The sequence below is a fragment of the Syngnathus typhle genome, linkage group LG16, assembly GCF_033458585.1.
Source record: "Syngnathus typhle isolate RoL2023-S1 ecotype Sweden linkage group LG16, RoL_Styp_1.0, whole genome shotgun sequence".
In the NCBI taxonomy this organism is placed as follows: domain Eukaryota; kingdom Metazoa; phylum Chordata; class Actinopteri; order Syngnathiformes; family Syngnathidae; genus Syngnathus; species Syngnathus typhle.
This window is the reverse complement of record NC_083753.1, coordinates 5,772,337-5,783,923: the sequence shown is the minus strand read 5'-3', so window position 1 is coordinate 5,783,923 and position 11,587 is coordinate 5,772,337. Positions and strand designations below refer to the sequence as shown.

At 43.6% G+C, this 11,587-nt stretch overlaps 1 protein-coding gene across 2 annotated transcripts; it reads right to left on the bottom strand.

Moving 5' to 3' along the window:
• Nucleotides 1–174: 174 nt before the first annotated feature.
• Nucleotides 175–5,223, bottom strand: LOC133169161 (WD repeat-containing protein 43-like). 2 transcript variants are annotated; one of them, XM_061301102.1, is made up of 18 exons: nt 4,967–5,223; nt 4,226–4,360; nt 4,019–4,140; nt 3,789–3,909; nt 3,601–3,719; nt 3,406–3,508; nt 3,247–3,314; nt 3,008–3,167; nt 2,819–2,905; nt 2,589–2,702; nt 2,362–2,502; nt 2,214–2,300; nt 2,092–2,123; nt 1,921–1,984; nt 1,690–1,803; nt 1,477–1,546; nt 938–999; nt 175–788 (listed from the first exon to the last, which is right to left on the bottom strand). In XM_061301102.1, the coding sequence occupies exons 1-18, from the start codon at nt 5,171–5,173 to the stop codon at nt 648–650; spliced, it is 1,947 nt and encodes a 648-aa protein (XP_061157086.1). In that variant the 5' UTR covers nt 5,174–5,223; the 3' UTR covers nt 175–647. The 2 variants fall into 2 exon arrangements, with proteins under 2 accessions (XP_061157086.1, XP_061157087.1); XM_061301103.1 differs by having other exon boundaries at nt 3,247–3,311.
• Between the last annotated feature and the right edge of the window lie 6,364 nt (nt 5,224–11,587).

Here is an 11,587-nt window from a genome sequence, read left to right as displayed (position 1 = left end):
CTCAAACAACTCTACAAACACTAAGTTGTGTTAAAGATTCAGTCGTTTATTGAGTCTGTTCATTGCAATTTTCTTTTTTTTCCCCAGTGGCCGCCAGCTTTGGTTTTAAGGACCGAGTCTGTACAAAAGGATGGCAACACACGTGGAAGAGATAAAAATAAACACACACACACCTTTCAGGAGACTTGACTTCCAGGAGTTCCTTTAATCTCAAGGACCTCTGGCGGGGTAGTTTTAGAAGGAAGAGCTCATACAAACATTTGACTGTACATAGATTTACATTGTTGGGTTGGGACATAATGTGTGGTCTTCATGAGTCCTCCTTTGGCTCAAACAGTTTCCTGTACATAAAAGGCCTGGCGAGTATGGTTCTGCTCAACCAATAAGGCGGCGCCACCTTGATTCCTGCACGGCGGAACAATACGTTGTAGTATTGGTTGCAAGACGGCAGAACGAACACCTGGAAACATCTCCTAATTCCGTCATCGCTCATTTGGCGACAAAGAACTGGGATTCGTTCCAAAAAGTGGGGCTCAAATTCCGTCACGTTCTTCCATTTTGTAAAACAATACTTTGTTTTCATATGAAAATTAAAATCAGGAAACTAAAATGGAAGTACATTTCAGGTCCATGTTGTATTTGACTTGTCATTCTTCTTCACTCTCATTATCGTGCTCCATCTTTTCCTCCCCGTTCGCTTTGGAATCCGTCCTGCCGTCGGAATCGTCTTCCTCGTGATCACTTTGCTCTTTTTTGTCATCTTCCATGGCCTCGTCCTCCTCCCAATTCTAATGATGAATAATAAACAGCAAATAAATTTCTCAATGAACTGCTGCAGATAAGCTTGTGTTTCAAATAGAACAACCCAAAATGTCTGTATTGTGTTATGTTATGATGTCCTTCAAGACATTTACTTGGAGGACTCTTCAAAACTTACATCTGAGTCTTCATCCACAAGGCCTTCTTCAGACCTAGAGGCCTCATCTTCATCCGAAGATTCTGTTAAAGGCAGAAAACGGTGGCATTGGGTCATTTTAAAAAATAAATGGAGAAAGATTTTTATTGGGAAGAAACACCTGCGCCCTACACACGTCATCATTGTATTCCCCAATTTTTTTTTTTCAAAAGGGCACATTCATTTCAAAGTTCTTCACGGAATTGGTCCTTGGAAACAATCACAAGTTGTACTTGAAATGTTGGGAGATTCATATTCATTTTGTTACACAGTACATTTTGTTTTCTCTTTTCCCTTCAATATTCCAACAAAAATCAGTGATGTTGAAGATACTGGTGACCAGAGCATCTCATTCTGCTCAAGATAAATTGCTACTGGCCATGTTGCCAGGCAACAGGAGCAGCGTTTGCATGCAGCGCACACACCACAATGTCTGCGTGAAGAGCAAAACTGCCGACGTGAACCTCAAAACACGCGCTCTGGAAAAATAGGGTCCAAATGAAAGGAAAGCAGTCCCTTACCCTCTTCATAGACCAGCTTGGCTGTGTGGTCAACGTCAAACGCCTTGTTGCTCTCTGTCTTTGTCTCCACCTAGCGGTCAACAATAATAGTGTTATGTTCCTGTCAAGATCTTCTCCCGTGATCTGGTTTTCTCTCACAACGCAAACGGATTGAGATGAAGCAATTAACGAGTCATGATTTGCATGAAAGGATGATGAGATGCTGAAGCTGACCTGCGTCACCAGGAGGTACAGCTTTCCTTTTAACTTGGTCAGTTTGTGGAACATCTTCACTCGGCTCTCAATCATGTGGTAGAGCACTCCCAGCTGGGAAACCAGGTCGGGCAGCTGTGGGACGGCCCAAACAGGTCAAGGAAACGCCGATCGACGTAGCTTTTAGTTAACGTCACACCATCAAATACTCAACATGGAAAGCTTGAACTGAGTGAGCGACGGCTGACTCACCGAAGACAGGTATGACGTGTGCTGCATTAGTACCGCTTTGAGCCACCGGACCATCAGAGATGCCCTACAAGAAGAAGGAGGGGGGTTCAAATGGATCCCTCTAATACGTGTAAACTAGGAACAAGCGAGTAGTGTCGTTTAGCTCAGTAGCATCTAATGTAAGCCACTCACGTGAAAGGGTGCCCTTGGAGCCTCTTTGTAATCTATCAAGAAAAGAAAAAAAACACTCGCTTAAAACACGGCCACAAAGATCCAGGCTCGTCGCTGCAGAATACGAAGCGGCGCTCGCTCACCTCCTCCACCAACGGTAAAACGGAGGGAAGGGGTAGCCGAGCCACCGTTTTCTTGATGACCGTGTCTTTGCGCGTTTGAAAAACTTTCTGGGAATGGAAAATAGCGATGAGAGGAGCGGGACAGCCATTTCTAACAGCTCCTACTCACATTTAGGATGGTGCTGTCATTGCTCTCGAGGCCCTGCACCAGGAGCACGGCAAAATTGTCCGTCTGCAAGCAGGGCGCCCCCTTCTGGGCGGAGGCCGCAGACTGCAGATCAATTTCCCCGAGACGCTCTGCTATTGACTTCTGAAAAGAGAGAGGGGCGTTGGGGCTGTTCTTTTTTTCTCCGCCATTTGTCATATTCGCGATGGGGACGGCTACACCGAACAAACCTCTTTGTTGTCCGTGCCTTCTTTTCTTTTCGCCGTCGCCTTCACTGGGGCTTGATGGCCGGGAAGACCGGGAATGAGCACTTTGCTCTTGGCGTTGACAATTGGGGTTTTCACCTGGAGTTGAGACACCACAAGATGTTCAAGTATGTTCTTCCTTCATCCAAGGCAAGCATTCTACTGCTTGATGTCGCACAAGCAAAGGGCAAATGACGTTTCCTGAAAAGGGCTACCTTGGAAACGGCAGATGTGATGGAAAGGGACAATGTGGTCTGAACATTCCGCGTCAAGCAAACGTGCCTATCAGCTGTGTTTAAGTCCTGGGGGGGGGGGGAGGAAACATAATAAAGGAGGTTGGGATAAGGTCATTTGCAAGTGATCTACAAGCCAGCAAAGGGGCAACGCTCGGCCCGCGCTCTCACCACTCTCTCCGTGACAGGCTGCAGATAGTTGCCGTAAGCCAGCATGGCACTTCGGGACTCGTCGGCCAAGGCGGCGGCGAGGAGGGGGATCGGCGTCGGCGTATCCTTTGTGTCCGACATCTGCAGCGTGCACAAAGGCGACTGGGGCTTCTTGCAGGGCCTGCGACGACACGCTTTGATCAGCTCGCGTGGCGAGCCGCATGAACGCGCGGGTCGCTCGAGACCTCGAATGCGCTCACCCGTTTAGAAAGTGCTCAAAGAGATGCAGCTGTCCATCTTTGCACACCGCCGCCAGCCTCACCGCCTGCTGAGAGGAGACAAGCGGGAATTTGGCTTCGTGCTCGTCGACAAGCGTTCATCGGGATGGATCGGTGAGGTTTCATCACATCTTCTCTGACCTGTTCCTTGCTTTTGGACGCGACCAGGTCAACGTGCTTCGGCTCGTCCGTCAGTACGAACGACGCCACCGAGTTCTTGTCCTTGCCGTCTTCTCGTACTTGCCTGCGGCGAGACAATCTCGAGTCAGTACCGCCGCACCTTTGCGAATCGCTTCAGGATTTGAATGAGCACCGCGTACGCACGCACGCACGCACCACACGCTAAGCAGTCGATCGTGAGCCGCGCCAGACACAAAATAGAGACCGCCGCCGTCACTGGGCTGCGCCGTGGCAAAGCGGAGCGTCGTCACCGCCGTGGAGTGGCCCGTGAATTTCTGCAACGGGGGAGAGAGGCCCGTAAATTGCCGTGCTTGATGGCTGAATGCAAAGTTAGCCACACTCACCCTATAAAGCTCCTTGGTGTCCAAGGCCCACATCTTGATGATCCGTCCGGCCGAAAGGAGCAGTTTACCGTCCGGGCTCACGCACAAACTGGTTACCGCGGCTCCGTCTGCCTTCCACTTGCTGTGAACAACAATTGGGATTGCATTTATTGTCACACCCTGCAGCCCTAATAATGGCTCATTTTGAGTGATGTCGCGTGCTTATCTAAATATTTTATCGTTAGACTGACCTCCGCGTCTTGCCCGTCTGCAGGTCCCATTCCGCAATGTTTGTGTCATCGGAGCCGCTGTATAATAAAGTGTCTTCGGGGTGCCAATGAACGCAATTCACTCCCCCGCTGTGGCCTCCGTCCTGAAAGCACAAAAACAACCTTGTAGCGGCGTCAAAATGCACAGAAACGGCTACAATTGATGACAAGGATTAGTTTCAAACTTACCAGGGTGCAGTGAAGAGCTCCCTTGGCTGTACTGTAAATAAGGACGCTGCCCGCCACCGTGCCCATTGCCAACAGGTCTGCCCTTTGCTCCAGCTGCACCCCTTCCGATTTCCTCCTCTTTCTCTGAGGACCCTCCTGAAAAACGTAGCACATTGACTTCCATCAGTGCACGAGAAACGGTTGCATTGATTTGACACAATTGACATGGAGGATTGTTATCTCGTGCAAAGAAAGTCTGCGGCATGTGACGTCACGTACAACAATGCCAGTGGGTCAGAGACGGCTACATTTCGTTTTCGCCGCTTTATTTGGGTTATAGTGCTGCCGGAGCCTCCGGCCGCTACCGGCATGCCGCTAACCCGCTGTTAGGTGAATTACATAAATAAGGTTTGTAGTACCGACGGAGCGTTTTCAACAACGTGAGAAATGAGTCCTCTGTGCTCGTTACATTGTTGCAATCCCGTAATTGCGCAGATCACAACTCCACGTGGGACCAACGTGGGTTTTGGGAGCTGTTGACGGCTAGCAGTTAGCTAACGTGCTTCTACGGCCGAGTCTCCAACACGCACTAGGAGAAAAGGTCTCCGTGCTAAAGCAGGGTAGCTCATGGTTATTTGCACGTTTCTTTGCAGAAAATCGCTACCGATTGCCGTATTTGGATGACAACGTCCGAGCCCGAGTCATTTAGGCCGCGCTAGCTGCAAGGAACACCATCCACACCACAGCAGCAGTCTTGCGTACCTTGGCAGTCCGGCATGGTCCCCAATGTATGCATGTCGGAGTGGCGCTCAAATGAGCTGAAGGCACGTACTCCTGGTGGAGAGTTTGACTGTCTGTGTTCCAAATTCGAAGCCTCCCATCCTGGGCGCACACCGCCAGGTATTGGTGGGATTTTGGCGAAAAGACGCAAGGTAGCGGCAGCGAAGAGCTGCCTTTACCGTCCGCCATTTCTGAAAGCGCTGGAGTTTCCTCCAACCACGTGTGGATGCTCGTGGACATGCGCAGTGACGCTTCTACGACATCCGCTGCTGATTGGCTGCCACCAGACAACAACTCGCCTTTTTTCCTTTAAAAAATAAATAAATAAATAAAAATGTTGTATTAATCTTCCATTTTCCCTAATGTTTTATTAATCTACGCATTATACGATGAGATGATGGATGGACTGTGCAACCACAAGAAAAGCTTTTCGCTCAACTGTAACACTGTCTTCCGCTAGAAATGTTACAAGTGTCGCGCATTTATGACGTCACCATTTGCAACCTCAAAAATGTCGTTACACACCTGCTGACACACTTTTGTTGCAATGCCAGGTTTTTGTCATCTTAAAATAAGACCAAGGTAAATCATTTCAAAACCTTTTATCCACCATCAATGAGATCTATAATCTTGTGCAGTTACTTGTCTGCAGGTAAAATAGTTGAGTTGATCTCTGGATATCTTTTACATTACAAAAACCTGGAATTTATCCTGGAGTTGATTGTTTGTGGACTTTTTATGTTTTACAATTACGTTTCTGATGAAAGTGCTCATGCATTTGGCGTAATCTGCTTTAGTACTTCATATTTCTTCTTTTCCACTAACACATCACACATTGACCATCATGAATGCTAAAATCACCATTGAAGCCTTTTACCCTGTTTTCTCAATCACAAACTCTTTCTTTGTCTTTTGCCACCAGGAAGAAGATGTGATGTCATGGTTATTTGCAACAATGGTCACCAGATGTGTTCAAATGCCCTCAAGGAGAGAAAATATGGTACAACAGATGGAAAATGACAAAAAGCATGTGTGAATAAATCATATAAGGCTTGTCTGAATTGCATTGTTGTATAAATCGAGATGTCAATTATTTAGAAGGTATGCCGAACTTGGGCGATGAAAATTTACGACATTGAGGCTTTTCATTTCGATTCGCTCAGATGAGAAGGGCCATATATCCGAAATAGTCTTCTCGATTATAGAAACAATTCTCAGGAATGGTAAAAAAAATACAACTACTAAATGAAAAGAAAAGCAGAAGAAATTATTTGCAGCTTAGTTCCTTTTTTTCATTCAATTCCTAGTCTTTATTTTGCTAAGTAACAGATGTACTCACATCATATGCACAAAGTTGATGTGGATATTTGAGCACCTGCAAATAAACACAACATTAAGAAGCCACACACTAGCGGTGGCTGGCGTTAAATACTTGAATAAACGCAGAAAGCAAGATGTCTGAAACTCTAAAGACCTTCAAAAAAACAGTGAAACATTTAGCGATACAATTTGTGAATGTGTGCAAATGTTTATCTCATTATTTGGCTGACTCAGAAACTCTTTAAAATTCGATGTAAAATGTAATCAGTTACAAACCGCATGGTTTATTACAAACTATCATTCACTGTATGTATAGTTATATATTTTTTATTAATTTGTCACTTGCATAATTCTGAACACACTAAAACACCGTTTGTGATTTTTTTTTATCATATTGTTCAGTAAAGCAGCTTTTATGATGCAACAATACTGTGGAAGTTTAGTATCCTATATAGTCTGAAGGCTGTGAATTGTCACACACACACACACACGGACGGGTGCAGCGCATCATATTTAATCTCACCACATATTATTGATCACTGCGCCCAGCAACAAATAAGAGCCGATTGCAACTGTGTGGAGGCTAATGTAAAAATGTGAATGATTGATGAAGAAAAAAAAATCGACAATAAATTGACTATAACTAGCCATTTCTCTCTTGGGTCAAAAAGGGAAACAATCTACTTGGTAATCCGATCGGCATTTCTTTTCAACCCTGTTCACAATTATGTAACAGCTTTCCCCAGAAGTCTCATGGCAATGTTATCCAAATGAGACTCCGGCTGCGGTGTCTTTTTCCACATTCCATTAATGCGGGTGCTGCACAGTGACGAGAGAGTTTAAAAGCTGATTAGAATGCTTTCTTTCCACATGAGTGCATCAGGAAACACACTGGTAATTCTCTAATCGCTCTGCGCAGTGTTGCGTAGGATTACCAGGATGAAGTATTTTCCTTGGATGACAATTGAGGTAAATCAATTTTCCATTTTCTTTTAGGACTTCACATCTATCTGGTGTCAGACTAATGATGGCATGAGCCAGTGGGACAGTAGTCATTCATCAAAAGCTTTAAAAGCCCAAAAGCCGAGCTGCGTCTCGCTCTCTGGCGCATACGCAGGCACGCACACTCAGGGTCTGGTCTGCTCCTTAGTAAGACCAAATTACTTGAGGCGAGCTGCTTGCAGCTATCATGCTCTAATTGTGCAGGAGAGGGGGATTAATTAAAGAAACTCAGAAGCCCCCTTGGTTTGATTGAAATATAATTCATTTTTAACTTAAGTGGAAGCAAACACGGGTCTAACATCACTTTGACACTTGACTGTTGCATGATTGGATACTCCCCTTGCAAAACTGTTACTATGGACGCAGACATTTATTGTAGTACAGTATCATGCCACATGGTGGCACCTCTGATTTTAGGATGTCCCTTCCAATATCAGTGGAAAATGAACTTTAATTTTGAAAATGACCTGTTTGTCCATGGCCACCTATTTACCGTAGCACCTCCTCAACTCGCAGCAGGACACGTTACAGCGCGCGAGTAAGAATTTCATCACCCACGTCAAGAATATCGCGACTTTCCGAGAGTCCAATTCATTTGTTTGTTTGAAATAAAAAGCACTTTTTAATCTCTCTTTGACAGATTACATCACATTTCCCACAAATGTTAAGATTTGACTTTCCCAAGAGAGATGTGGTGAATATTTACTGTGGCACGTCACGCAATGACATTTTACTTGTTGGCCTTTAACAAGACAACAATGGCAAAAGAATAGATTCACAAGTTTTTCACTTTTCTAATTTCCATTACATTTTCCAAAGGTGAATTTGTCCGGATGAGTGAGTGCTCATCGTGCAGAGTAGTGATGGGATAATGAAGTTTCAAAGATGCATCATGAACCATTTCTATTTTTTTACTCTTCTACACCATGCTGAGTTACACTGGTTCTGGACCTTGCTCAGGAATGGCTCAGTTCTTTGTATCCAATTGTAAATGTCTAATTTCAACCAGGAGCTCTGAAAATGCTACTCAAGGCCACAGTGCTAAATGTTTGCAAGGGCACAAGTTTAACTTTTACAATTTTGTTTTTAAACTTGCTAGTCCTTTAAAAAAATATACAATTCAGAATTGCATACTTTTTGAAAGGACTAGCAAGTTTGTAAAATAAAGTTGAGTGTTGAGCAAACGCATCTATCTGGAGGCTCACCAGTCATGTTTATTTCATTTTGAAATCATCAGATAGTGTAACTGCAAACAGGCTGCAGATATTTTAATGTAGCAGTGAAGCATTTTTTGTTATGATTCATAAGACCCTGCCCTCTGCAGTACAGCAAACTTTCATCACCATATTAATTACAGGAAATAACTCTCTGAAACATACTCAGGAGCAGTGTAAGAGTTGTGGATGCATCGTAAATGTTACGCTACGTACTGTATTTCACTATAATTCAACAGGTCTGGCAGTGCCCACGCTTTTGCAGCTATAATAAAAACATTCGAAATATAAATGCACTTCTAGATTATCATTATTGAAGTTATTGTCATTACGATTTAATAGTGTGTATTCTTTCTTTCTTCCCTTTTTGATCAAGGCCCGTATTCCAAAGTTAACTTCAAACGAACGTCGATTTCCTTCAATGCTATAAATCGCTGTTGTCAAAAGTTGATATACACGACTGAATTATTATCCTTGAATTATGGTTCCCCATACTTGATGAGACACTGACTCGGCTGCAATACAAGGGACTGGCCAATGGAGAATGCATTCAGATAAGAGTTTTCATCATATTTCTCATCAGGGTTGAGACATAAGTCACACTTGAGCTAGATCTAATTGCTCCTATAAAATAATTGGCAAATGTAAATTAATGCCGGCTCTGGAGGAACAGGGGAAGTATCGAGAGTGCGCACATCTTTGGTCTTTGAAATAAGAAAAACAGATTATTGTAGAAAAAGGTTCATATTTCACCATTAACCCAGTGACATTTGGGAAATGGATCTAATTGTGCCACTGCCACACATTCATTTATATTCAGGCTATTTTTTTGCCAATAGGAATCTATTAGATAAAACAATGTGCAGTGCGCAAACATTTGGAGTATGTTCCATATTCATAAAGATGTTGTCACGGCTTCGGAGTGGAGAAATGGAGCAGGGCGACCAAGTGCAGCTTGGACCAGAGTTTATTGCAACAAACTCAAAAAGACTAGGCAAACTGACGTGACTAACCAACAAACTAACAAGACTAACAGACTAAATTGTGAAACAAAAGACAGGAACAGAACAAAACCAACCGTGACCGGGACCGTGAGACATGCATGGTCCACATGTTACACACACATACCCAGACAATGCTCCGACGGGGAGTGACACTCAAACAGAACTTAAATACAACATGGGTAACGAGAGGCAGGTGCGTGTTATTACTCTAATCAAGGGCACACAGGAAGGGAGGGGCGAGCACACGGACACAGAAACGATGACACAACCAAAACTAGGGACGAGGCATGACAGATGTATTAGAAAGCGTATATGCTCAAACCCATGAATAGAAATTTTACACCCTATTCAAAGAAGCAGCAATGGAGTATCTCGCAATTCATGTTCTTAAATGCCTGATACCTTTTGGAGCTGTGCATGAAACAACATTAAACTGTGGTGGAGGGGGGTAGATAGGTAAATCTAAATCGCCAAATGAAGTTCTAACTTGCACTGTATAGGTTGCATCATAGAAGTTGTTGTACAAGACCCCTAAATAAAATCCGTGGCATGGTTTCTTGCAAACTAAGTCTCTTCTCAAATATTGTACAATGAAAGCACAAGTGAACTAGAAACTGTGAGACGAAAATGCTTAATTTTTTATTTAATTTTTTGTGTCTTGGTACAGTGCTGCATCTCAAAACTCATTATGGAAAATGAGACTGGCTCATTGAAGAGGAACATGTGCTGGCCTCTCACTAATTACAACAACAAATTTGAAATAAATATTTCCCCATGTTTATATGCCAGTCCATCAAGACAAACTATCAAATAGAAAATTAATGAAACTGTTTTGTTGAGGCTGGGAAATTGGGTCCTGGCAACATTGGATTGTGCTGAATAAATATTTGGTCGTTGAGTTTGAATCAACTTACGTGACACTAGCCTCGACTAAAAAAAACAAAAAACAGAAAGAAAATGACAAGACAGAATGGAAGGTTTCATTTTGCCCAGCCCAAAAATCCCCTCATTTAATTGACCCAAACAGAGATTCCAACAACATACAGCCCCAAAGCAATATCTGCCCAAAACATATTCCAAGAGAAATCACATGAAACTTGAGTCACTAATTTAAAGGATGTAGTTAAACATTGTGGCAATAAAATAATGTGAATGCATATTTGTTTTACATTTGCAACCAACTCAACCCCAATGAAAAGTTGGCACGAAAGAAAAAGGCCTGTGACGTGTGGGGGCGATATCAATAGAGCAGAAGAATGCCTTGTCAAAAAGAACAAAATGGCATAAGTGGAAGAAGGCTAATCACAATCCAAAAGTATGCAACAATAAAAAAAAGGCTCCAGCCACAGAACAGAATAAAACCCAAGGACATCTACACTGTTGAAGAGCAGGATGACAATGAGGAATGTGGAAATGCATGCAGTGAACTTGGACCACACAACTGATGTGCACATTAGATATTGGAGCAAAGTCCAGGAAGCGTCTATGCCGCACATGATCAAAACACCGTTCGAACCGCACTACATACACAAATAGGTTAGGTCGATATCCCAAGGTTCTATGTAGTGACATTTCTTGACCCACTTCTCCTAGACTTGAAAGCATATGGAGCGCTCGGCCTTATTAAACTTAATCTATGCAGTCACAGCACAAAATAGAGCATTGCCTAATTAGATACAAACAAACAAAGACCAGCAAGCTAAGAGTGTGCAAGACCCTTGAAAATGCCAATTATGGCCACGTGACTGTCTACTCACTTAGGAGATCACATCCAGCAGGAGCAAACATTTTTTTAGTCTGCTTGATGCAAGACCTGACCGCTGAACTATTGGTTTGAGTCCGTATACTTTCAGCCCAATGTTGAACAGACAAACAGTCAAATCGAAAATAAGTGTTTCATGAAGCAAATCCAAAGCTTCATTTTCCCACCACTAATGTAAATCATGGATGTCCCCCTTACGCTTTATAGAAATGCTGGACGTGTTGGGTCCTCGGTAAATTACGGGAACTGTAGTTAGACTTGCCGTAAACGTGGAGAAGAAATGGCCATCGGGTGCAGAATT